Source organism: Petaurus breviceps, unplaced genomic scaffold (genome assembly GCF_028583685.1).
Source record: "Petaurus breviceps papuanus isolate PSGF00001 unplaced genomic scaffold, PetGlider_PUasm1.0 90650, whole genome shotgun sequence".
Classification (NCBI taxonomy): domain Eukaryota; kingdom Metazoa; phylum Chordata; class Mammalia; order Diprotodontia; family Petauridae; genus Petaurus; species Petaurus breviceps.
The window spans coordinates 3,327,215-3,353,090 of record NW_027187299.1 but is presented as its reverse complement, the minus strand read 5'-3'; the positions used below and the strand labels follow the sequence as shown (position 1 = coordinate 3,353,090).

Sequence of the window (25,876 nt, the reverse complement as noted above, 5' to 3'; positions counted from 1 at the left end):
TATGGAGTCTGAATGCAGATCAAAGCATACTATTTGCAATCTCTCTCTCTTGTTCTTCTTTATCATGGTTTCTCCAAAATGGTCCTAATTCTTCTTTGCAACGTGACTAGTGTGAAAAACATGATTAATACGAAAGTATAAGTAAAACCTGTATCAGATTGCACACCATCTTAGGGAGGCAAGAGAGGGGGAGAAAATTTAGAACTCAAAATCTTATGGAAGTGAATGTTGAAAAAGAAAAATAAATTGTTTTAAGAGAATCATTTGGTCATATCCTTTAAGTACTTATCCACTGAAGAATATCTTTTGGTTTTATAAGTTTTTGTGATTTTTCTGTATGTCTTGGATATTAGTTCTTTGCCAGATATATCATTAAATATGATGGTTTATAATACAATCAACTATTGATGATATTAAGATATGTGTATGATTATTGAACATGTATAACCTATATCAAATGGTGAGGGAAGGAGAGAGAAAATTTAGAACTAATTAAAAAAAATATTAGGGGTGGCCAGGTGGTGTGGTGAGTAAGCACTAGCCCCAGAGTCGGTATGACCTGGGATCCAATCTGGGCTCAGATACTTAGCAGCACACCCAGAAATAACTGGCTGTGAAACCTTGAGCAAGTTACTTAACGCCAATTGCTTTAAAAATAAATAAAATAAAACAAATGTTAAAAATGGTCTTTACGTGTAACTGGGAAAAAATAAAACAACATTTAAAAAGATTAATCAGAGAAGTGTTGTACTTTTAAGCTATTGTATCCCTAGATCAACAATATTTAAGGGTACAGAATGATATAATTTGAGTCCCCTAAGAAATTGCCTAGCTTGGCAGTGCTTAGGGATTTGCCTGCCCTACTCTAGTCATTTTCCTGGGGATGGTCCAGACCTCAGGTTGTTATCTATCAAGGACTCTAACGACTCCTATTTAGACAGCTCATGTGGACAAACATATATTACATGGGCCCACACCCCCTATACACATTATACTTTGAATCCTAATTCAGATGCCACCTTCTCTGAAGAGTTCCATGATTCCTCTGCTATCAACAACCTTCCACTTCTCATTAAGCACTCTTATTCTTATCTCTCAATTATTCTATGTTATTGTGCTTTCTAGGTTTTTTTTCTGTATATTAATTTTTTTTGGAGGGGGAAGGCAGGGCAATTGGGGTTAAGTGATTTGCCCAAGGTCACACAGCTAGTAAGTGTTAAGTGTCTGAGGCTGGATTTGAACTCAGGACCTCCTGACTCTAGGGTTGGTGCTATATTCACTGTGCCACCTAACTGCCCCTTTGTGTATATTTCTTTATCCCTCTTCTAGACATAAGCTACATAAGGTGAAGGACGGTATGATCTCAACTAGTTATACCTTCTAGAATTTAGAGTGGTGCTCTACAAACTATAGGTGCTTAATAAATATTTGTTGAACTTGTTGAATCTGACCACCAGATAGAGCTATTTTATTACATCTTATTTTGCTGAAATTAATTCCATTATCAGTTTAGGCCACAAGCCTGAGGAGTCAAAATCAACTAATATAATCATGGAATAGTTTCAGAGCTACTGTTCCCTTCTGTTTCTTCCTTTCTCTTTCTGCTCTGGGTGACAGCTGATTGTCTCTTAATGACAAAAACATTCAGCAACCAGAGTTATCTCATGACATTTGGCAGCACATTTTCATCATCACCACCAGCTGCCAGGACCTTTTATTTTTTTGATCAGAAAAACTAGCAGACTGATTGGTATTCTTTTTCTTTTTTTATTTGCCTTTGTTTTTCTCCTTATGTTTCTTGCTGTCTGTTTTGTATTTTTAGCCTGAGCTTACAATGCTTTGTGCATGCATGTGAGTGTACATGTGTTATAAAGAGTACACACACATATATATGTATCTATAGATGTAGAGACATATATCTATATGAATATTTGTCATAAAGAACAATATACATATATGTATCTATGTATAGGCACGTGTGCATGTGAGTATGTATGTTATAGAGAGTGGATGTGCATGCATATATACATGCACACAGAGATATATTCACATATATCTCTGTATGCATATATGTATCCTTGACTATCTCTAGGTTCTGACTATTATTTGTTTAGGTTCCAGTGTAGATCACTGGGCCTAATTTCTACATAGCAGTCACAGGAGGGCATTGGGTTTAGTTGACCTTTAATTGACCTTAGGCAAAACGCTTTCTCTTTCTGGGTCCCAATTCCCTCTAGCTTCTACTCCCCACTCTCTGGACTTCTCCACTCTCTTTCTACCAGCCTTGCCCCTGGGTGCCCAACATCTCTTCATCCACCCCTCTACCCCATAAGTGCTTTCCAGTTTCTGTTTTCCATCTCCTCTTTGTTTTGTTTTGTTTTTCCCCATTGGAATCTAGGTTCCTTGAGAGTAGGGATTGTCCTTTTTGCTTATATCTGGATCCCATGCCTATCAGATAATGTGTGATAAATAAAAGCTTGTTTACCATCTATGGGCATGCTGGACATAGTCAACTGTCTGTCCAACAAACATCTCAAAAACTCAATTTGCCCTAAATGGAACTCACCCTTCTCCCTAAACCTAGCCCTCCACCAAACTTTCTTATTTATATCAAGGACACTACAATCTTGCCATGCTTCAAAATTATTATCAGCTCTTTACTCTCCCTCATCTACCATATCCAATCAATTGTCAAGTGTTGTCTATCCTAAATCCATAATCTCATATTTATCCCCTTCTCCACTCATGTAGCCACCCCTCTAATCTAGGACCTCCTCACCTCACATCTGAAACAACTGCAATAGTTTCTTAATTAGTCTCTCAGCCTCTGGTTTCTCTCCTCAACAATCCCTCTTCCACACAACTGCCAATTTGATATCCCTAAAACAGGTCTGATCATGTAATTCTCCTGCTCAAGAGGCTTAAGTGACTTCCTATTATGTACAAAATCAAATACACATTCCTCTGTTTGGCATTTGAAACCCTTTATAATCTGAGCTATTCAGTTATGTCACCATTGATTCCACCTATATTCCAGCCATATTGATCAAGATAAGGGTGATATCAATTTGTGTTCCAAAGAACTATAACCAGTCAATAAAAATATGGAAGATTGTTTCAAGTAACTAATAATAACAAGAATGGAAATTTATACAACTTTCTAGCTTTACTTCACACTCCACAAAGTAACAAAATGGGAGAGAAATAATAAACATTGTAGGTGGAAAGACAAAGTGACCATAGCAAAGTTACATATTTGTCCCACCATTGTGAGAAACAATTTGGAATTAGCACAAAGTAACTAAACTCTATGTAACTTTGATCTAATGATTCTACTAGTGGGCATATACTCAAAGGAAGTAAAAAACAGAAAGAAAAGTCCCAGATATTCATAGTTGTACTTTGTGTGATAGCCTCTCATATCTATCTATATCTATATCTATACACACAGATACATACATATATATTTTTCCCTTTTGCTCCTAAGCTTAAGGCCTGGGTTTCCTGTTTCCCATCAATCTCACCTCTCTTTATTGAATTTCTGTGCCTTTAGGAAATCTATTCTTCTTACTACTCATCCTTCCCTTCCTATACATAGCAGACCAAGGAATGCCTTGGACCAAAGGTAGTTAGTGTAGGCCAAACTTTTCACAGTGCTAACTGTGACTGAGTCTGTAAACTACTGGAATTCCAGATATTTAATAGAAATGCTGAAGGGCTTCATTAGAGGTCAATTGATGAGAATTAAAAATACCTGGTAATAACCTAGTCTTCATGATTATACCTTGATCTTAGAGAGCCCTTCTCTCAGAGGAACTCAAACACTTCACACACATTCATTCAATTAATTCTTTTGGGAACACTGGGAGATAAAAACATCCTCTATTTTACAGATGACGAAGCTAAGGTATTTAAAAAGAGAAGTGACTTAATCTACTCACATAAGAGCCTGAATTCACCCACCAGGCTACAATGCAGCCCATCTATTTAGCACATTTATTACATTGCATTAGACACCTTATTATATGCAGTCTTTAACGACTCTTTAATGATATCTTGCCTGGAAGTTCAGTCTCTTCAGTGAGACTCTGATGAAGGCAAGGATCATACCATGCTTTTTTCATACATATGGAACCCAAATAGCAAAATGGAAAAAGCTACATCTCTGGAGTCAGAGAGCATCAACTTGAAATCCTGTCTCTAATTTGCTATCTGTGTGACCTTGGGCAACTCACTATCCCTTTCTGAGTCTCAGTTTCCTTATTTGTAAAATGAGGGTGCTGCACCATATAGTCTTTTCCAGTTTAAATCTATAATTCCACAATCCTCTGTTCATACAGACCATATCTAACATAGTGTTACACTATATTAGAAGGATAAAAGACATGCAATAAAAACCTTATCAAACAAAATCATTTGGAAGTTCAGATCAGAGTAAAGCCAGATAATACCATCAATGAAGTCAATAGTGCTTGTACTTTGACATTGCTAATAGAAATACATTTAAGCACAATAAGTAGATTATTTTTTTATCTAGGTCTGTGATTTGAATATTGTTAGTCAAGAAGCATTTATTAAATATTTACAATGTACCAGGGGCTGTGTTGAATGCTAGATATACAAAGAAAGGCAAAAATATGGTCCCTGCTCTCAAGCTCACATTTTAATAGAATCAGTATTAGGAATTGGCAGTTAGGTGGCGCAGTGAACAGACTGCTGGATCTGAAGTCAAGAAGATTCATCTTCCTGAGTTCAAATCCAGCCTCAGACACTTACTAGCTGGGTGAGTCACTTAACTCTTTTTGTTTCAGTTTCCTCATCTATAAAAAGAGGTGGAGAAGGAAATGGCAAACCATGCCAGTATCTCTGCCAAGAAAACCCCAGTTGGGGTCTCAAAGAGTTGGACATGATTGAAAAATGACTGAAAAATACTTAGTGAGGGAATTCTCTCCACTGATGCAGATAAGCTACTGTTCTACACCATAGTTTTAGTGAGCTGACAAGACAATGAGACGTTAAATTGACTTGTCTAGGGTCATACAACCATCAGTTGTTAGAGGCAAAAACTGAGCCAAGGGCATTCTGACTTTGCAACTGGCTTTCTAGTCGTTATTTGATGCAGTTTCACAACCTCTTGTGAAAGATAGGGTTTGTCAGGGTTGTTTTGCGCCATTTTAGAGAAGGTGGAGAAAACCAGAATGATTTTCCTTCAGCCTTGCAAAAGGAGGGCATGAATCTAAAAAGACACATACTGGATTACATAAGGTTATTTAAACATATGACTTATTCTCCCAAACAAATATGGATGCAGCAAATATAGATGAGACCAACCTGATAAAGGGTGTACAGCCCAGTAAATGAACCTCAAAGTGAACAGGTACATATCATACTAAAGGGAAGGCCACTATCTTTCCCTCTTCCAGAACTTTTTTGAAAGATATTTGGGACATCATACACACATGAATAAAAATATTTTGTTTTATATAATATACACACAAATATATATGTGTGTATATTCCGTTGTTATACACCCATACATACACACTTATGCGTGCAGGTATACCTCCTATACCTATATCTACACCTATATTCACTGTGTCATCTAGCTCCGTCACAGAATATACATACAAATAACCAATATAATATTTATATATGCATATATATGCACATAAATGCATATATAAATACATACATGTGTATATATGTATATGAAGGGAATGGCAGACCATGCAGTATTTTTGCCAAGAAACCCCAAATGGGGTCACGAAGAGTTGGACATGACTGAAAAATGACTGAACAACAACAACAACAAATTTTTACATTCCAGTAAAAATCCAAAGTTGATGTGGAGACAAGAACAGCAGTCAAGTAGGCATGTGTCTCTTGTCAGCCCAGATATTCTTTCTCATTCTTTCTCATTCACACTTACCTTGACTGCAGTGAAACAGAATGCATAGAGCACAAGGGCCACTACAAAACTTCGGGAGATGCTATAGATTGCAGAGAGGGTGCCAGCAGCAGCTGAAATGCAAACATCACCAGTTAGTTCCTTTCTAGATCTGATCCCCTGCCCATGCTAGCAAACCTTGTAAAGACACAAGAAGGTAGGCAGGTGATAAATAGGAATGACCAAAATGATAAGCAATGGCAATGGCTTGGGGGGTGAGGGTGAGTGCTGGGAGAGAAGCCCTGGTTGAAGCAATCTCAATACAAAGGACATAGTATAATCTATCAACTCAGTGGTGGCAGGGAATTTAATAAAAATGAACATGTTTGGTGGTTTGATGGCACAGGCTTGTAATCTCAGCACTGGAGAAGTTAAGGCTGGGATCTTTCATAGTCTATGCTTATTGGGGATCTATACTAAGTTATACTATATTATATATATATATATATATATATATATATATATATATATATACACTAAGCATTAATAAACTCTAATTAATTAAACCCTCAGTATTTATAAACTAAGCCTCCAGGAATGGTAGAGTGGGGCAAGAGTCAGAGAAGCATCTCCTGATTGTTGTGCTGCAACTGTGGTGGGGAACTCCCAGAGGTTCTCCTTCTGTCAATGCATATTGGTAATTCCTCTGAAGGTCAGAATCATAGTATCATAGATTTAAGGCTGGCAGGGATATTAGAGGTCATTTTATCATAGTTCTAGAGCTGGAAGGGACCTCAGAGTTATCTAGTTCAATCTCCTCCTTTTGCAGATGTGGAAACTGAGGCACAGGGAGGTGATAGGTCTTGTCCAAGATCACATGGGTAGTAAATGTTATAGGTGAGATTTGAGCCTAGATCCTTTGCCTTCAAATTCAAAAAACTTTTGTTTCTGTCTTTAGAAAGCTTCTTGGTTATCTGAGAGTTTAAGTGTCCATGGTCTTACAGATAGTATGTGACTGAGGGAGGACTTGAACCCAAGTATTCCTGATTCAAAGGTTTCTACTAAGAGGAAACTTCTAAGTCAAACCCCACTGTTTTATAGATAAGGAAACTTAGGTTGAGAAAGCTCAAGTGCCTTTGCCATACAACGAGTATGTGTCAGGGCAGGGCATGAACACAGGTTTTCCCAATTCAAAAGTCAGCCCTCTAACTACTATACCATGTGGAAGCTCTAGGCATATACGATGGCATTATCTAAAGTGTCGAGATCGATACAGTAATGCTTTTTCAAAGTTCACAAAAGTCTGCACTTCACGTATGCTCTAGTGGTGTCCTGGGGTCAAAGTGAACGAGTCACTTTGAATTCGTTCACACAAAGCGGTGGTTTTCCTTTTTTTTTTTTTTTTTGTCTCTAGGACCCCTCTGATAGTCTGGTGAGATTTACAGACCCCTTTTCAGAATAATGTTATGAAATGCATAAAATAAAAACATGAGATTACAAAGAAAGTAATTTACACTGAAATATAGCTACATATATACATATGTATGTAACACACACAGACATTTGTATATACACACATACATATATTTCATTGAGGAGGGTTAAGAACTCTTGATCTAGGTAAACAAGCAACAAAATATTTTTTGAGGGAGCCACAAAGTAAACCTAACTTAATGTCTCACTCTATGTATTAGGGTTTATTTTCTTCTCAAGAAACTCAGGTTCTCCTCTTAAAAGAAAGAGAAACTATATGACTTACCAGAACCACCAAAAACCAGCATGTCAATTTGTTCTAAGAGATAAATGCAGAAAGTGTTGATCTGAGGGAAGAGGCCAAGAAGAGAAATGGCAGGAAAGCAGTATAAGAATACTGAAAAATGAAACAGAAGAGAAGAAAAAAAACATTATGATACATTTCAATAAATCGATTAATCAATGAACATTTATTAAGCACCTACTATATGCCAGACACTGAGAAACTTTACATATTATAAGGAAAGACAAACTGACATTTCAGCATATTAAATAGCAATGTTAATTAAATGGCAACAGAATCTTGGGGGAAAAAAGAATGCCAAAGCATTTCTCCTGGAAATTGCATGGTCAATTTTCTATCACTATCACTGCTCATTTGCTGGCTCTGTTTAAGTGGGTTCCACAACAGTGATTATGGTAACCCTTAGAAGGGAAGTATCTTCCTTAGGGTCTATGTCTGTGACTGTAGCAGCATGGCTTAGATGGATACATTTCTATTTACTAACAGCAATTTCAAATACAAGTAATTGGTAAAAATCTCATTTGGATCCTAATTTTGTTCATTCTGTTGAGATATCTCAGCACTCCCTATAACCCAATGCTATTGTGGAAGTTAGAGGTGGATGGGAAGTGTTCAGAGTTACTTTTGAATGCTGGGAGGTCATGCTTATTTTCTGCAATGAAACTGTGGGAGTGGTGCCTTGATTATGCTTTTTTTCATCCCCTGTACACTGGCTAAAAATAGATTTAGGCTAGATCCTACTACAACAAATGCTAAGAAACTGTCCCAATTCATTTCTCTTGGGACATGTTTATTGAATTAAGCATAGTAATAATAAATACAACAAGGGACTCTTGGCCTGGGGCATAAAACTATTTTTTCTTGGTCACACACCATTTTATGTTATTACATTTAATTTAAATAAGCTCTGACACTTATTATCTATCTGGCCATCCATCAGAAAGTCAATTTTTCTTGGCCTCAATTTTCTTGTCTCTAAAATGGGAACACTACCATTTTCTATTTTGTGACCTTGGGCATGGGACTTAACCTGTCTGGGTGTCAGTTTCCTTATCTGTAAAACAAAAGAGGCAAACTAGTTAACATATAAGATCTCTTCTGTCTCTACATCTATGACACTATGTAAGCAAAGAAGTTTACGGTAAGGACAAGTTTGTACTAAGGACAGCTGGATATTGAAGATAGCTCAGACAAACACAGACAGAACAGTAGTCTGGTACTTCAGACAGGAAGGCCACCATAAATTAAGAACTTAGACACAATTAAGAATGGAATTGGAAGACTGAAAACAAGTATCAGAGACAGTAACAAAACATCTCTGTAGGGGGAAAAATGATCTTGCCAGATGTGTGGAAATAGAAGTTATGACACACTATGATAACAGTCTTATCTGTAAACTGGTAGCACCAGCAGCTAGACCTTCTGGGGAACATCTAAAAGGATCAAAATCTACTGTCTTTATTTTTAAAGTGTAGAGGTGAAATGAATGGCAAATTGAGACTGTAGCACATCTGTCAGGTTGCAGTTGTGGTGAAAGAAAAGCAATCAGACCGTTATTATGTTAGTAGGGCTATTGGAAAATTGTACTTGAAATTACAGGCATTATTTTGTACTGTTTTTTTTCAAAAGTAAAAAATGAAAAAAGTCCCTGCTGTTGTTGGCAACGTTCCCTGGAGACAGACGTATATTTGTTAGTATACTACTGAGCAGGTCTGCAATTTTCTCTCACTTTTTCTCCATCTTCATTTTCCCTAATAATTACTACAAATGAAGAAACTTCTGGTAGATCTCCCATTTCTTTTCAAGCAGCATTTATAAAGGAAACATTGGTAACTTGATTTGTTTCTTTGTTAAGTGTGAAAAATATCATGTTACCATACTTACAGGTTTGAGACTTAAACATTGTGCAGGATTAAAATTCTACAAAAGTAATAACTAAACTAATTTCATCCAATGTGATTAAATATGCCTTGTGTGTTTCTCCAGCCTGTCCTATCTGACAATTATCTCCTTGTCTAACTCCCGGGCTGCTCATGAAGCAAAGAGGGACAGAAAAAAAAATACAAAACTAACAGTCTTGAGTAGTAAGAGAGACAGATACAAAGAGTATCTTTGTATATAGTATACAGTATATATATAATATACACTATGTATCTTTATATGCAGTATATAGTATACAGTAAAAATTTTAACAGTGTTAATAAAATATGATCTCCATTCCTTCCATACACATATCTGCAATGGGGCTACATAGAATTTCTCATCCTTCTTAGTCTGCTACTTGATTTATTCCCATATGTTTGTATCATTCCAAGTTCTAGGGTAATCTATGAGTATAATTGGATATTCCTTCATTAATTACTAAAATTTCAACATCTTAATTAATCATGGAGTTCCGGATAGCTGCCAGTGCAGGCTCCTTTTTCTGCTTTATTAGGAAAAAACTGCTCAAAAAAGTGTCAATAATTTTCTTTTAAATACATTCAGTAGTTTAGGGCAAAAGGTCAGGACCCAGAACTTCAGAGAAAATATAAGCAGAGAAATAAAGACCAACAGACAGGGCTCTGACTGCCTGAATCAACTATAGACTTTACATACATCCCTGGATCAAGAGAGCCTTTACATCTGAGCAGTTGGGGAAGCTCTGAACATACAGCCACTTAGAATCTCAACCCCCGGGAGTCATAAGATCCTTCTCATAAGCAAGCACCCAAAGCAAAATACCAACTCAGAGTATATATACTCTTCTCAGAGTCAGAAGGCATCACAACCCTCTTGGCTCAGTGTCTAATTTGAAATTAGCAAAAAGTGTGAAAGTCTTCCGACAAGCAAGCCTCCCCTAAGCAAGTTTCCCTTAATGGGCTCCAAGTGAGACCTATTAATGGGTGGGGAAGATCTTGAATCCCATTAACATTACAAGCTCCCACCCCAGGTTAGAAAATAAATTTTTAAATGAATTGAAGAAAGCTCCCTTCCTACAAGTAGTTGCTTTTATCCATATGTTTATCTAGATCTATAAAATCTAGCTAACTAGCTAATTAAAATCTATCTCTATAACTCTAAAACCCACATAATCCCAATCTCCTGGAATTAAATGCAAATTAAAGTGTAATTTATTAATAATCAATTTGGTAATAAAATGCATAAATCATTATTTATATTTTATCTGTGAAAAAGATCACAATCACCTTAAAATATTACTGTAAATGCAGAAGACTTCAATTCTGAAAATACAGTTCTTCCACTCAGTTCAACAATGATATCAAAGTCTAATCTCAAAAGTCCTCTTCATAGGGTAAAAGTCAAAATAGTTTCATAATAAAAGATAACCCCTCTATCTCCTCTCTCTGTCCTCCCCAGCTTCTCCCTAATCATGACAGTAAAATAGTTATTTTTTTCAGTTTTTATTAACTCATCAATCACTCTTAATAGTTTCTCCCCAGATATACTTATCATAAAATTTTCTTTATAATACTCTTTATAAAATAAATTGATAGCTCTATTAAGAAAAAAGTTTCCCCCCCCTTAATTCTCTTTCTCTCTGCCTTTTCCATAGGCAGAAAGTCTTCTCAGTTACTCAAAAAACTTCAGACCCCAAATGCCAAATCCCAAACAGTCCATTCCATTTGTCCCTTAAAACTATAGTAATAGAAATTATAGCCCTTTTTGAAATAAGAGTTACAAAGTGATTTCAAAAACATCATTTGATCCCAGAGCATCAAACCCTATACTGTGTGATGAAATGCTAGATTCTACTGACTTTACTTCTTTATTTCCACCTCCTCTGCCTTAACTTTTCAGCCTCTTCTCAATATTTTATGGAGATTTGTTCTGTAAAACTTGGACTCAGTCAAAAAGCCAGCACCAAGGACCTAGAGGGCCACATGTGACCTCAAGGCCATGGGTTCCCCACCCCTATATCTAGTTCTTGCTTCCTTTTCTCTTTTTACACTACATATTGTCTTTTGTCAATATCATTCACTCCCACAGTTTCAAATGCATCTCTATTCAGATGAATCCAAAGTTTTTATCTACAGTTCTGGCCACTCTTTTAAACTCCATTTGCACAACTACAATTACCCAGAGGACCCTAAGTTTAGTATTCCAAAATGAATGGTATTTCCTTAAAAGCATACTTCTCATTCAGATGTTAGGATTTTTGTTGGTGGCATCATTAACAGTCTCCTATGTTCAAAACTTTGGTATTATATTTCACCCTCTTCTTAAACTTTTCACTCAATTATTGAATCTTGTTAACTCCCTTTTTTAAAATAGAACTTGTATCTTAACCTTCCTTTCTATTCTCACTACAATCACTTTCATAAAGGACCCACCCCATTGACACCTTGCTAGACTACTGTGGTAGCCTCCTAATAAACCTTCATACCTCCTCACTTTCCCTTATTCAATCAACATATTCTTCATACCTCTGCTAGACTAATTTTCCTTACATATAGAGCTAGTCTTGTCATTGCTCTCCTCAATTGTTGGAGGGAAGAAAAAAAAGAAACTTACGTGATTATTATATATTTAAAAGGAATGGCAAGTTGTACATAACAGATTTGCAGTTCCATGTACAGTCATTTTTTTCTATTCTACTATGTTACAGAAATGATTTTTATTTAAGTTCAGAATAAAATAAGTAAAAAATTTTATTAAAACTTAAATACATAATAAAGAAAAAGAGACATATTATGAACTTACATATTAAACTTGAATATAAAACAAGAAAAGAAAAAGCATATCATGTGCACAGCAGAACATGAGAAGATTCAATATAGATAGCAATGATTTTCATTTCAAGAAAACCTATAGTATTAAATACTACATGTTGTGTTGAAAGCTGTTAATATTTTTTTTTGCTTCCTTGTAGGTTTTTTTTTGTACACTTTTTACTTTGCTTTTTTCCCCCTTTATAATCCCCATAAATACTTTTTTTCAATGACTATGGTATGAGTGAAAGCAAGAAGTGAAAATAAGAGGTCTAAATAAGGTGAAGCACTGTTAGAAATCTGAGAAGGAAGATGTCATTTTCATCTTGGGGAAGGTGAATGAGATCTTTACAGAGGAGGTGGGACATGAATTGAACCTTAAAGAAAAGGAAGCATTTTAAGAAACCAAAACTGAATGACATGGTAGTAGTACTTTAGGCATGAAGGATGAAAAGTAGAAAGGAGAAAACAGGACAAGAAAAGAGCCAGAGAAGCCTAGTTTGGTTAGAAAGCAGAGCGTATGAATGGGAGCATCAATCAATCAGCAAGCATTTGAAAGCACCACTAAATGTCAAATACTTTTTTTTTAAAGCAATTGGGGTTAAGTAACTTGCTCAAGGTTACACGCCCAGGTGTTTCTGGGTGGGTGCTAATTGTCAGAGCCCAGATTCAATCCCAGGTTATCCCGACTCTGGGGCCAGTGTTCTTACTCGCTGCGCTACCTGGCTGCCCCTAAATGTCAAATACTTTGCTAGCTGTTAGGGATGCAAAGACAGAAGGGAAACAGCCCTTGCCTTTTCAGTAGTAAGAAATACAACTGGAAAGGCAAGTTGGAGATAGATTTTAGGCAGTCTTAAATTCTAGGATCATGAATTTTTACTTGATAGGCAAAAGGGGTATCACTGAATGTTTCTGAGGATACGAGTGGTATGTTTAGAGTGGTACTTGAATTAGGCAATAACAGGATAGGAGAGGGAATAAAATGAGACTAGTTAGGAGGCTATTGTGGTAATCAAAGTGAGAAGATATGAGGTTCTAAAAAAGAGTGACTTCAGTGAGACTTGAGAGAATGAGACAGAACAAGAGAAATCACAAAATAGGGAATGACAGAGGTCTTGGCAGAGATTGGATTGTGTGTGACAGGGTGGCAAAAAAAAGATGAATTAAATATACATGAGTTTTGGTTTTCCTTTAGAGGCATAATGTACCACAAGGAAGAATATAGGCAGTGCTAGGTGAAAGAACACTGGATTTGGAAGTAGAGAGCCTGCATTTGAATCCTGCCTCTGCTAGTTACTATTGTGGGAATGTCACTCGAGCTCTTTAGACTACAATTTCTTCAGAGAAGAAACTACAAAATCATATGGTTTTATTATACAATCTCTAATGACCCTTCCATTTCTAAATCTATGATTCTTACTCTAACACCTTGTTATCATAATTAATTCATTTTAAGCCTGGAGCAGTATAATGGTCCCTGGGGTCCACATGGTTCCATTCTCTGTTGCTTTAGGAAATTTATATTAAATAAAAAGTTAGGAGTACAATCACAATTGCTTCAAGCCCCCAGTTAGGAAAATTCCAAACATTTGGGCAGAGGTTTGACATTCTGCCAAAAATTTTACTTGATAAGCAAAAGGGAAATCTCTGAATGTTTATATTTACATTACCTTTATATTTATCACTAGTTAATTCCTGGCCTCTTTGTGGTTGAAACAAAATTGAAGTTATTGAGAATGTTTGGGAAAAGAAGCAGTGGAGTATATTGTAGTGTCTTAATAGACAAGAAGGGGAAGTAGGAGAAAGAAACCCCCTCTTTTCAGAACTTTCTTCAGTCCTTGAGAAGATGGGTACAACTGGTGGCATTAGCCCCAGTCTTTCACTCCAAGATGACTTTAGTCATTCTATAATTCTGAATCCCCTTGCTCTCAACCACAGATAAGTTATCTTTCCCCTTTATCTAATTGCTATTTTTTCTTACTCATTCCAGTTTGGATCATGAAATAAGCTCCCAGATTTCTAGCTCCCCATTTCTTCCTCTCTGCTTTGAGAATCTAGAAATTTCGTCCTGCTTCTTAAATAGCTCTTAGATTATTTTTTTTTCTTTTTAATATGAGCTCTCAGCATATGACCAAATCCCTCACCCCATTAGGAAAGACTTTCAATTGAACCTAACTAAAATGTCTTTGATGGGTTTCAGAAGCTGTCAGGTCTCATTGATACCTGGTTCTTTATGATGGATTAGATTAAGAAGTGTTCTTACCTAATATAGGCAATTACTTTTGAATGGGGGTTATTAACAGAAGGGGCAGCTTAGATGGTTCAATGGATAGAACACTGGCCTTGGAATTCATCTTCATGAGTTCAAGTCCAGTATAAGATAATTACTAATTGTAAGTCACATTTACCCTGTTTGCCTCATTTTCCTCATCTGTAAAATGAGCTAGAGGAGAAAATGGCAAATGGCTCCTGTATCTTTGCCAAGAAAACCCCAAATGGGGTCATGAAAAGCCAGACATGACTGAAAAACAACAAAATCAATGCACCCTTTCACTACTTTTTGCTCATCACTTGGTGGTAGTCTGGAAATACTGGCATCTCATTTAAATAACCAGAATTGCCAAGAAATTTAAAACAATAATAGCAACAATTATAATTGGCAAAAATCGAGAAGACTACTGTATATCCCAAACATATGAAATCTGACACTAGTAAAAGGTAAAGTATTCACATGCCATCAGGAAAGTCAGAAACATATCTGATCTTAAGCAAAATTCCATTTAGCTTTTAAGACATTCAATAAAAATAACAGAGTTATAAACAAGCTTAAGCTCAGCTCATTCAAACTCAGAAAGAAAAAAAAAAACAAGCTTGGTTCAAACATAATGCACCATCTGGCTTATGTCTAATACAAATCAGCAGAGACACAAGGAACTAATGTGAGGCAACTGATAGCACCACAATGACCACTACTGTTGATACTCACAGGAATCATATAGGATTTCAATGTCATAAAGAACCTTTGGGATCATCCAGATCATTTTACACTTGGGAAAACTGAGGTCCAAAGGAACTAAGTGATTTGGCCAATGTCACACTACTCAGTTCATAATAGCAGATCAGTTCCAGGTCTTCTGAAATCTAGGCCTGTGTTCTTTTTAATAAACCATGTGTTGCCTTTCATCCATCTACTATCAAATGAAATAATATATGTAAAATACTTCGCAAACCTCAAAGTGCTCTATAAATGTTAGCTATTATTATTGTAAGCAAATCTTTTAAATTATGTGTTTTATACATTTTTTTCTCCTACTCTCTTTCCTTTCCTGCTCAATTTTACACTTCCTTTCTTCCTGCCTGTTTCTTAGAGCTGCCAGGGATGGTCATGGGAATGGACCCTCAGAATATTTAAATTATGTCCTAGTCCTCAGACGTCTTTGAAAGCTCCCATGGTTCACTAGAATACATACAATCTGAGGATTAAAATGTTTTAAAATGAAAGGCCTCCCAACTTCCCATTTTCTACAATAATTTCATTTATGTGCAAATATAGAGTGAGATTCAGGACAAATATAGTCCCCAAAACATAGTAAGTAAAAAGTTAACTCTGCACAAACAAGAAAGAAAACTAAGTGGAAAATAATAAAAAAAAAGCATTTTACAAAATTTGAAGGATTGTATGAGTGTCTTGTGATTATGGTAGACAGAAATACAAATTTACATTTCAATTTTTACATGATTATTTTACAATTAAGTTTAATACCCTTCCTGAATTTTATTTTATAACACGACTTGTTATTTCCTGGTAAACCCATGGGGGCAAATCAATCAGTTTGCTGATGAAATGAATCAATGGTCAAGAAAGGATCAGCTCTCAAGTATCTTGGTCCCAGATCATAATACAAGTGTCAAGATGAATATCTGCTTTTCTAAGGAAAGAATCTACATGTGTATTATTTATTGATTAACTTGTCTTTTCCCACATAGTTGAAATAATGTTTAAAAAAACATACTCCATCTCTTTCCCCTCTCTCCCATTCACAATTTTCCCTCCATAATTCTTTTCCAGGTAAGCCTAGTTAATATATTCAACATCTCTATCCCATTGATGGCTATTGCTGTCCTTCTCTACCCTCCTCTCCCCCCCTCCCCACCTTGTCCCATTTATCTTTATCCTGGAAGTCACTGAGTTTGCTTGCTGGGTTTTTTAACTGCCAATTTTCCTGGTTGACTTTGACATTCAGACAAGAATAAAGCAAGACATTATAATGAGTGAAAAAACAATTTCCAATGAAAACTACTAATGAGAATGCTGTATCCCTTACTATCTCTCTCATCATATCATATGCCTTGCTATTTCTCTGTCCTAATAGATTGAGTTGAGGAAAAACAAAATGAATACCTATCATAGACCAGTAGTCTATGCTGGACTAGTGATCTCTCCTCAGAGAACAACATTGAGCTTATACAATATGCATTAAGGTTTGGGATTTCAAAGCTCACAGCTTAATTATATTGTTAGTGTTACTGTTTTAAGTTTTGATATTACTGTAAGTTTTGATGTCTAAAGTTTGTTGCATTTGTTCGATTTTTTTAGAAGGGGGGATGAGAAATAATGAGGGGGGATTTATTTGGGGAGGAACTAACTATAAATTCAATTTATCTCGAGCAACTTCTCTCCAAAGACAGCATCAAAAGTATTTATATGATCAGAAGCTGGTGTATCCCAAAGAGATCATGCAAATGGGAAAAGGACTCATGTGCACAAAAATATCTAGAGCAGTTCTTTTTGTGATGGAAAAGATTTGGAAATCAAGGGAATGTCTATCAATTGGGGAATGGTTAAATAAGTTGTGGTATATGAATGTAACAGAATACTATTGTGCTATAAGAAATGAGGAGCAGACAGACTTCAAAATCACCTGGAAAGACTTATATGAACTGAGGCTGAGTGAGGGGAACAGAACCAGGAGAAAGAACATTGTACACAATTAAAGACAAATTGTATCTGTGATGACTAGCTTTGATAGACTTGGCTCTTCTTAGTAATGCAAGGTTCTAAGACAACTCCAAAAGACTTATGACGAAAAAGGCTATCCACATCCAGAGAAAGAATTATGGAGTCTGAATGCAGACTGAAGCAAACTACTTGCTCTTTCTCTCTTTTGTTTTGTTTCTTCTTTCTCGTGGTTCATTCCATTGGTTATAATTCTTTTTTTTTTAAGCAATTGGGGTTAAGTAACTTGCTCAAGGTTACAAGGCCAGTTATTTTGTGTGGGTGTTAAGTATCTGAGGCCGGAACTGATCCCAGGTCTCCCGACTCCAAGGCCGATGCTCTTACTCACTGCGCCACCTGGCCGCCCCCGTTGGTTATAATTCTTCACAACTTATCTATTGTGAAAATATGTTTAATGTGAAGGTATATGTGGAATCTATATCAGATAGTATGCCATCTGGGGCGGGGGAGAGAAAATTTTGAACACAAAAATTTGTGGAACTGAATGTTGTAAACTAAAAATAAATAAATTTAAAAGAAAAAAAGTATCAGGACCTGGAAGGGACCTTAAAAGTCATCTAATATAACCTCACATTTTACAGACCAAGGAAACAAACATCGAAAGGGGCACAAGACTTGCATCACAGGATTTCAGTCTGGAAGAGAAGAGACTTGCCCAAGGTCACACAGTTAAATCAGCAGCAAAGCCAAGATTGTAGTCCTTCTGACTACAAAGCTAGTACTCTTTCTATCATACCTCACCAAATGTCAATTACTTAGTATTAAATTCCCAAAATGTTGTTTTCCAAAAGTTCATTTAAATGCTGATTGTTTGAATATCTCTACCGACAGAAATACCCCCCAAAATAATATAATCAATGGTGACTCTAGTCTAAAAGGATGCCCAAGCTAGTCTACAAAAATGAAACTATAATGTAGCACAATAAAAAGAATATTAATTCTCTGTCCCATGAAAAAAGGCCAGTGTAGTTCAGGATGAGGGAAGATGGAGAAAGTTTCATTTCCCTTTGGGGAAAGCTCTAGAAAATTCAAATCAGGCAACATTTTATCATTCAACAAAAATATATTGAACATCTACTATGTACAAAGCACCATAGGGACTACAGTGATCGACACAACATAGTTCCTGCTTTCAAGATAATTTACAAACTAGCAGGAGAGATAATACATGCAATGCAAAAATAAAATAAAATGCAAAGTGGTTTGTTTGGGGATTGCTCCAGTGTTCATCTGGCCAGGACACTAGAGTAGTGTTAGAGTAGAATATAACAATGTCAATGCTTAGTTTCTGTCCCTGCGACACCCTTTTTTTTTTCTAGCTCTGCAGATACCAAACCAGAAAGTTTGCCCAGGAATGGTACAGTATAAATATAGGTTCCCCTGTACATTGCTTAGGGCCATATGAGGGCAAGGCTCTATCTACAATGGATTGCTCAAAGTCAAGGATGCATGACCTGGTGATCCAGTACCCCCTAGGAACAGGACTTAAGATTTGAATTCTATGAAAAGGCTCTCTTATATAAGGCGTGGCATTAGAGTGACCACCTTGACTTGGGCAAGTCAATCTTGAATAGCATAAAATAGCTCCTTTAGATCTACTCCATCAGGACTTTATCATTTCATGTGGCTCTTGGTTCAGGACCCAGAAGGTGCTACTATAGCCAATGTTGCCAGAATGGCCAAATCCATCATCACTTACTTTTTAAAATCTTATTTTCCTTTACCTCTCTAGCCATAGCTTCTCTAAACTTCATCTGTTTTATCGTGAGAATGGATAAAGGGAAGATGTGCTAACAATCTCTGATTAAGAGAATTCATCTGCTAAAAGGAGAGAAGAAGAATGTGTGGGAATAAAAGATAGTAACAATGCACTACACCCCAGCAGCACTCCAAACAATAAGGTTGGTGAAAGCAGCATGACCAGAAAGAAGCCACCAGTATACCCTACTTTCCTGCCCCCCTCCCACCAAGTCCTGTGTCTCTCTGGAGTTTGTACTACTATGGTTCTGGCAGGTTCATTTAGAAGAACAAAATGCCAGGAATAGCAAAGGAAATAATGAACAAAAATGTGAAGGAAGGAGGTTTAGCAGTACCAGATTTTAAACTGTAGTATAAGGCAGTAATTATCAAAATCACCTGATATTGGTTAAGTAATAAAAAGGTAGATCAAAGGAATAGAGTAGAAATACAATTTACAGCAGCAAATAAACATAATAACCTTGTTTTTCATAAATGTAAAGACTTAAGATTTTGGGATAAGAATTAATTGTTAACTAAAATTGTTGGTAAAACTAGAATCAGTAGGGCAAAAATTTTGTATAGACCAATACCTTAAACCATTTACTAAGATCAGGTCAAAATGGATACATGACCTAGATATAAATAGACATTACAAGAAAATTAGAAGAATATAGAACATATTACTTATCAGACTTATGGATAGGTGAGTAATTTATGGATAAAGAAGAGATAGAAAGCAAAGTTAGTTACAAAATGGATAATTTCAATTACATTAAATTTAAAAGGTGTTGTAAAATAAAATAAATATAGCTAAGATCAGAAGGAAAACAGAGAATGGGGGGATTATAGACAGTTACTCAGAATATTTCTTCAATCAAAAGTTTCCAAAGGAAGTTCATTCTCTACATTGCCACAAGTCATAAACAACTTACCTATTAAGTGATCTCTGGCTGATTGAAGGGACCCTGATGAGAAGAAACTCAGGCCATACACAGTGTAACTGGGAGGGTGTCTAGCCTTGGCCACAATGTCAAGAAGCAAAATAAGTCCACAAAGAACACAAAAGTAGATGGGTCTGCTGTATGTAATTATTTGGTTGTGTCCCTAGAAAATAAATACACCACTTCTGAAGAGAAAACACATCTATTATGTTGACATAACAAAGTCTACACAATGACTAAACAAGTTAGAAAATACACAAAAAAAGTTGCAGGAAACATCCCCAAACATAATGGAATGCACTGGGTATCCTGTTGAATCTGGAATTTCAACAATAATATCATGCTTTTCTCTATCAAACCCGTGGTAATCAGCCCTGAAAATTTAATTACCCTCCATGGAGAAAATCTAGTTCTAACATAACTTTCTCCCGTGATAAAACATGAAATTTTTTATTGCTCATTTTAAGTGAGAAAATAATTTAAGCCATAGTTTGCTTGGTGTTTTCACTTTGGTTTCACCCTTAATAAGATATGAAATTGCAAAGTTGTAGGTTTCAAATGCCTGGCATTTCACAAAGATAGGCGCTGCTACAGATTAAACGTCTAAATGAAGTGAGTATGATCTAATGCAGCAATGATGCCTAGTTATTTATCAAGCACTTCTCTGAGGAATGCTAAACACTTGTCAGACATCAGCTCCTGAACCTTCACAGCATGGTTATTGGAAAGGAGGAGCAATTAAGTCATATTGCCCTTAAAAAAGATAGAAAAACCAAGACCCAGATGGGAAATTAATTTGCCAAGGTCACTGAGCAAGTTGATGGCAGGACCAAGAAAAGAATCCAAGTCTCCCTAACCAGTGAATTAAAGTACCAACAAAGATTGGTTTAAGGAGCATCCCTAAATCCACTGATAGTTAAAAGAAACACACTTTTCTGGTAGTGTGTTCAAGGACAAATAGATTACATTATATTCTTGTATATCATTGGGATGATTTGAGCATGATTAGTCAAGATGATAGCAATATGACCCCAGATTTGATCTTTTTAAAGCCACAGCTTTGTACATTTAGGAAATGTAATTTAAATGGTCACTCTCTAAAGTGAAAATGCTTTTATTCTGAGACTACCTTTTAATATGAGGGAAAAGACACATAGTCAATATGGGTTGGATACTTGCTGATGTTTTTGGCCCTATGCCTGCCCAAAACTTACTAGCATGCTCTGAAATTTCATTTTTGATCCAACCAAGTCCATATTATTGGGTATGGAAATATTTCCTTTGCATCTCAAAATTATGATCCTGAAATATTACTTAATATAAACACAGGTTTTATCCAAGTACAAAAAAAGTTTTAGTGTATGCAAATATATTTGTGTCTTTGCAAGGAGAGTTATCAAGTTCTTTCTTCCATCAGTTGTATTCAGGAAATGCAATTTAAATGTCCATCATGTGGTAGGGGTAAATCTTGTTCTGAGGCTCTTTTAATATAATGGAAAAATATACTGTCCTTAAGGGTTGTAAATTTTTGGCTTTGGGCCAGGCTGAGACTTCTGCTATATTAGCACTAATCTGAAATTTCTTTTTTAAATCCAACCAGGGCAAAGATTACTGAGCACAGGGATGCATTTCAAATTTATGAAATAAAAATTCAAGACTCAATTACCTGGCACAGTACCTCATTATCCTGTTCATTTTTAACTTCCTTCTCCCATATTGCATTGTATCCCCAAATCATCATAAATCCATTCCTAATACATGGGCATTACAAAAGGGACCTTTCTTTTCTTCAGTCCCCAAGAACACAAACTAATAAAGTTTCTTGGTTATCTAGTTACATTTTTCATATGTGTATGAATCACAAAAACCCTAGGGTTTGGTTTTCATTTTTCATTAGAATTTCATGAATTCCCATGGAATGAGAGGACTATCAGGACATCTCAAAATTCATCAGAATACTTCCTCCAAGCTTTTAAAATTTATTTTATATCTACCTTTGTTCAATAACATGGATGTAACAAAAATTTTCATCATAATGTATCTGACATAGGGCAGACCTCTCTCTCTTGGAGCAACACAGAATGGACCAACATGGAAAGAATTCCCAAACTGAAGAGATAATAGATCCATTTCTGTATTTGAGGTCTTAAGCATTCCAATTTTCCAGCATACCACCCTACACATTGGATTTTAAAACTCACATCTTATTCACAACATAGCAAAAAATACTGATTGGAAAAATTTTACCAATAGCCACTTGCCTACACATTTAAAATGAATAGTATAGTTTATACAGGGCAAGTTTTAGAGTAGGTTGATAAATTATTCTATGAACTTTCTACAGGTTGAGTCAGCTGGGGGAAAACTTGGGTTTGTTTTCAAGATTGGAATAAAATAACAACTTCTGATGGAATCCTTTCAGAGTCAAAGTGGTCATCTTAGTAACTTCCATGTATCAGATTGAGGTTGAGTGAGTTGTATGTGACCATACTGCATCATGTTGGAAAAACTTAATAAGTGTCCTCCCCTCTCCCTGGTCAACTCCCTCTCCACCCCCAGGCCTGAAACCAATACTAAGGTTCGCCAAGAAGATTCTTGGCAGGGAGGAAGGCCCCTGAGTTTGGAAAGCCTGTAGCATATCAGAAACACAATCTCCTTTCCATCAACATGTTTGCCTTGTCACTGACACTCAGTTGCTGGCTTGGGACTATGCTCAGGTTATGAGACATTTTAACCTATGACCAACACATTTGTGATCTGGGACTTTCCTCTGGATTATCCTCTGTATTATTTTATACTTTCTATACTTTTTCCTGGTCTATTTGAGCATTTACTTTCCTTTGTGTTTGATGAATCACTTTTATTGTTGGCTTGCGCTATTCATGAGGCTTGATTTCCCAAGTGGTAAGGACTGAGGGTAAAGAGATGGAATGGGAATGAGAGGGACCTAAGACTTCATTGGTATAAGGAGCTCCCCTTGAGTACCTTCTTCTGCAGATGACACTGTCTCTGCAACTAAGAGGTGAAATGAACATTGGTTATCAATGTTTTTGACTGCATTTAAGTACAGTATTTAAGAACAACCCCAGCCTCTGTAAGTTCCAATAGGCATTACATTATGTGTCTACAAGCGTGCCACAGTCCACTGTAGAGAAAAAGAGGGCATGAAAATCTTGTGTCGTTTAAGAATCGATTGTATCAGGAAGCACCAGGCATCTTCAAATTATTGACTTTCACTATCGTTATGGAGACTATCTCTAGTTTAGGAATATCTCCTATTTGTAAGGCACTTTACAATGGCAAAAACAATTTCCTCACAACAACTCCTAATATACAATATCTAAATAATGGTATTTTAATTGTACAAATAAACAAACCAGGGCTCAGGAAGGAAAAATGTTTGGACTATGGTCATGAAGCTAGTTACTAGAAGAGCTGAGATAAGTAACAAGTCGGAGCATAAATGGAAGAAGGTAACTATGAGAGCAAGTTGATGCAAAACCATACAATTTGAGCATTGGTTGTACATAGTACAGTGACAAGAGGGTTGGTTTCATAGCCAGAGTACCTAACCTCAAATTTAGTTAGATAGAACACACAATGGGTTGAATGCTGTAGCTGGAGGCAGGAAGACCCGAGTTCAAATCCAGCTTCAGGTCTATTGGCTGTGTGACACTGACCAAGTCATTTAACCACTCTCAGCTTTAGTTTCCTCATCTGTAAGATGGGGATAATACTAGCATCTAACTCTCAGAATTATTGTGAGACTAAAATGATAATGTCTTCAAAGTGCTTTGCAAACTTTACAGCAGTATACAAATGTTAGCTATTATTATTACTGCTACTCTTGTGACCTTGGCCGTCTGACTTCGTGCTTGACCTGCCTCAACTGCAAAACGAGAGGATCAAACTAGGTCAGCTCTGCAGTTCCTTCCAGCTCTGAACCAATTAATTTATTAAATAGCACTTCAAAAAAAAAGAAAATACATAGGCTACCACTGAAACAACCAGATGACTTCTAAAGGGAGATCACCTAGCTCTAAGTGTTCCTTATTCTTGCGATGAAGAGATCCATTGTGTCACACTTCAAAGCAGGGGTCCTGATGAGTCATAGCCTTTGAGACAAATGTGTGGAATTGGCAGATGATCTGCTTTTCTGAGTTGATCGTAAGAAAGTCTTAAGAAAGGTAATCTTCTGGTCATTAGAATTGGGAGAATGTACATTTTGGGCTATCATGTGTGGCCTAACTCTTAACACTCAAATGACTTTCAAAGTAATTTTTTGATAATCAGGCAGAAAATGACAACACTAGTAGGAATTTGTATTTTATCTGATTCACATTTACTGAATTTCTCCACTATGTGCCAGATGTTTCAGAGCTAAATAGAAATACAAAAGATGACTCCTACTCTCTAGGAATTTACAATATAGACAAGCAAGACAAACCAGACCTATGCATTCAGATTTATAGGACTTCTTTTTTGCTTGAAGTATGCAGAAGGGAGCTCACATATTTTTTTCCTCTCTGGGTTATTATTAGTTGCCCTGTGGGTCAGGTCAATTGTACTTTGACTAGAGAGACTAATGTAAGAATATTTATGATTATGGATGTAGCAAAACTATCCATATTGGCCATTAGCATTGGACAATGCTTGGATTTCTACATTAAAATTCTGAGTTCCTTTTTGTGGTGGCAAAGAATTGGAAATTGAGGGGATACTCATCAACTGGGGAATGGCTAAATAAGTTATTGTCTGTAATTATGGTGGAATATTATTGTGCTATAAAAAATGATAAGCAGAATGATTTCAGAAAAACCTGGGAAGACTTACATGAATGATGCAAAGTGAAGTAAGCAGAACCAGGAAAACATTGTACACAGTAACAGCAATATTTTACAATGATCAACTATGAATGTCAACTATTCTTAGCAATATGAAAATCCAAGATAATTCTAAAGAACTTATGATGAAAAATGTTATCCTCCTGCAGAGGAAAAAATGATGGAATCTGAATGCTGATTGAAGTAGCTGTTTTTAAATTTTCTCTATTTTTCTTATTTCTTTTCTGTTTGTGTTTTCTTTTACAACTTAAGTAATGTTTTGCATGACTGCACAGGTACAATATTTATCACATTGCTAGACTTCTCAATGAAGGAGGAGGGGATTAGGAAGTCAAAACTGTAATAAAAATTTTACATGTAATTGGAAAAACAAAACAGTAAAATTAAACAACAACAACAATAAAACCTGAGCTCTTAGCCTGACTTCCTAATTCATCTGGAAGATCTTCAGTTATTCTTTTTCCATTTTGTTTAGTTCTAAGTCTGTTAGCATGTCTCTAACTGATTCGAAGTTTAATGCAGATAAGTCTGGAATATAATGAATGGTCCACCAGAAATTCATTTTTATTGTCCTTTTGTTTTCTTTTTTTAAGATTTTGTTCATCTGTTGCCAACTAGCTTTCCGAAAAGAAGCAATGAAGAAAAAAAAATTATCACCCAAAGGAAAATAAAGACTAATCTCAATTGGTTCCTATGCAATTAAGCAGTATCAGAAAAAGAAAAAAAACAAAACAAAATAAAAAGTCAAACCAGATTCATTTTACATGACATATGAGAGAAGAGAAACTAGTGTAGCTTACTGAATGGAATAGAGGCAGGAAGGATGGGTTTTGAATCCTGCCTTAGATGCTTGGTAACTGAGTAAACTTTGGCAAAATTGAACTCAGTCACTTCTCAGGTATATTCTATAAATCTGTGATCCTATTAATCAAGGGGACCATGATTTAGTCCTACCTTC

At 36.1% G+C, this 25,876-nt stretch overlaps 1 protein-coding gene across 1 annotated transcript in view; it reads right to left on the bottom strand.

Annotated features, from left to right (window-relative positions):
* Positions 1 to 25,876, bottom strand: part of PCNX2 (pecanex 2) — a 395,419-nt gene that overhangs the window by 257,508 nt on the left and 112,035 nt on the right. The window contains exons 13-15 of the mRNA XM_069064863.1: positions 20,066 to 20,237; positions 7,647 to 7,757; positions 5,930 to 6,021 (exon numbers count right to left, since the gene is read on the bottom strand). Of these exons, the coding sequence (XP_068920964.1) occupies positions 5,930 to 6,021; positions 7,647 to 7,757; positions 20,066 to 20,237 (375 nt within the window). The remainder of the gene's footprint in view (positions 1 to 5,929; positions 6,022 to 7,646; positions 7,758 to 20,065; positions 20,238 to 25,876) is intronic.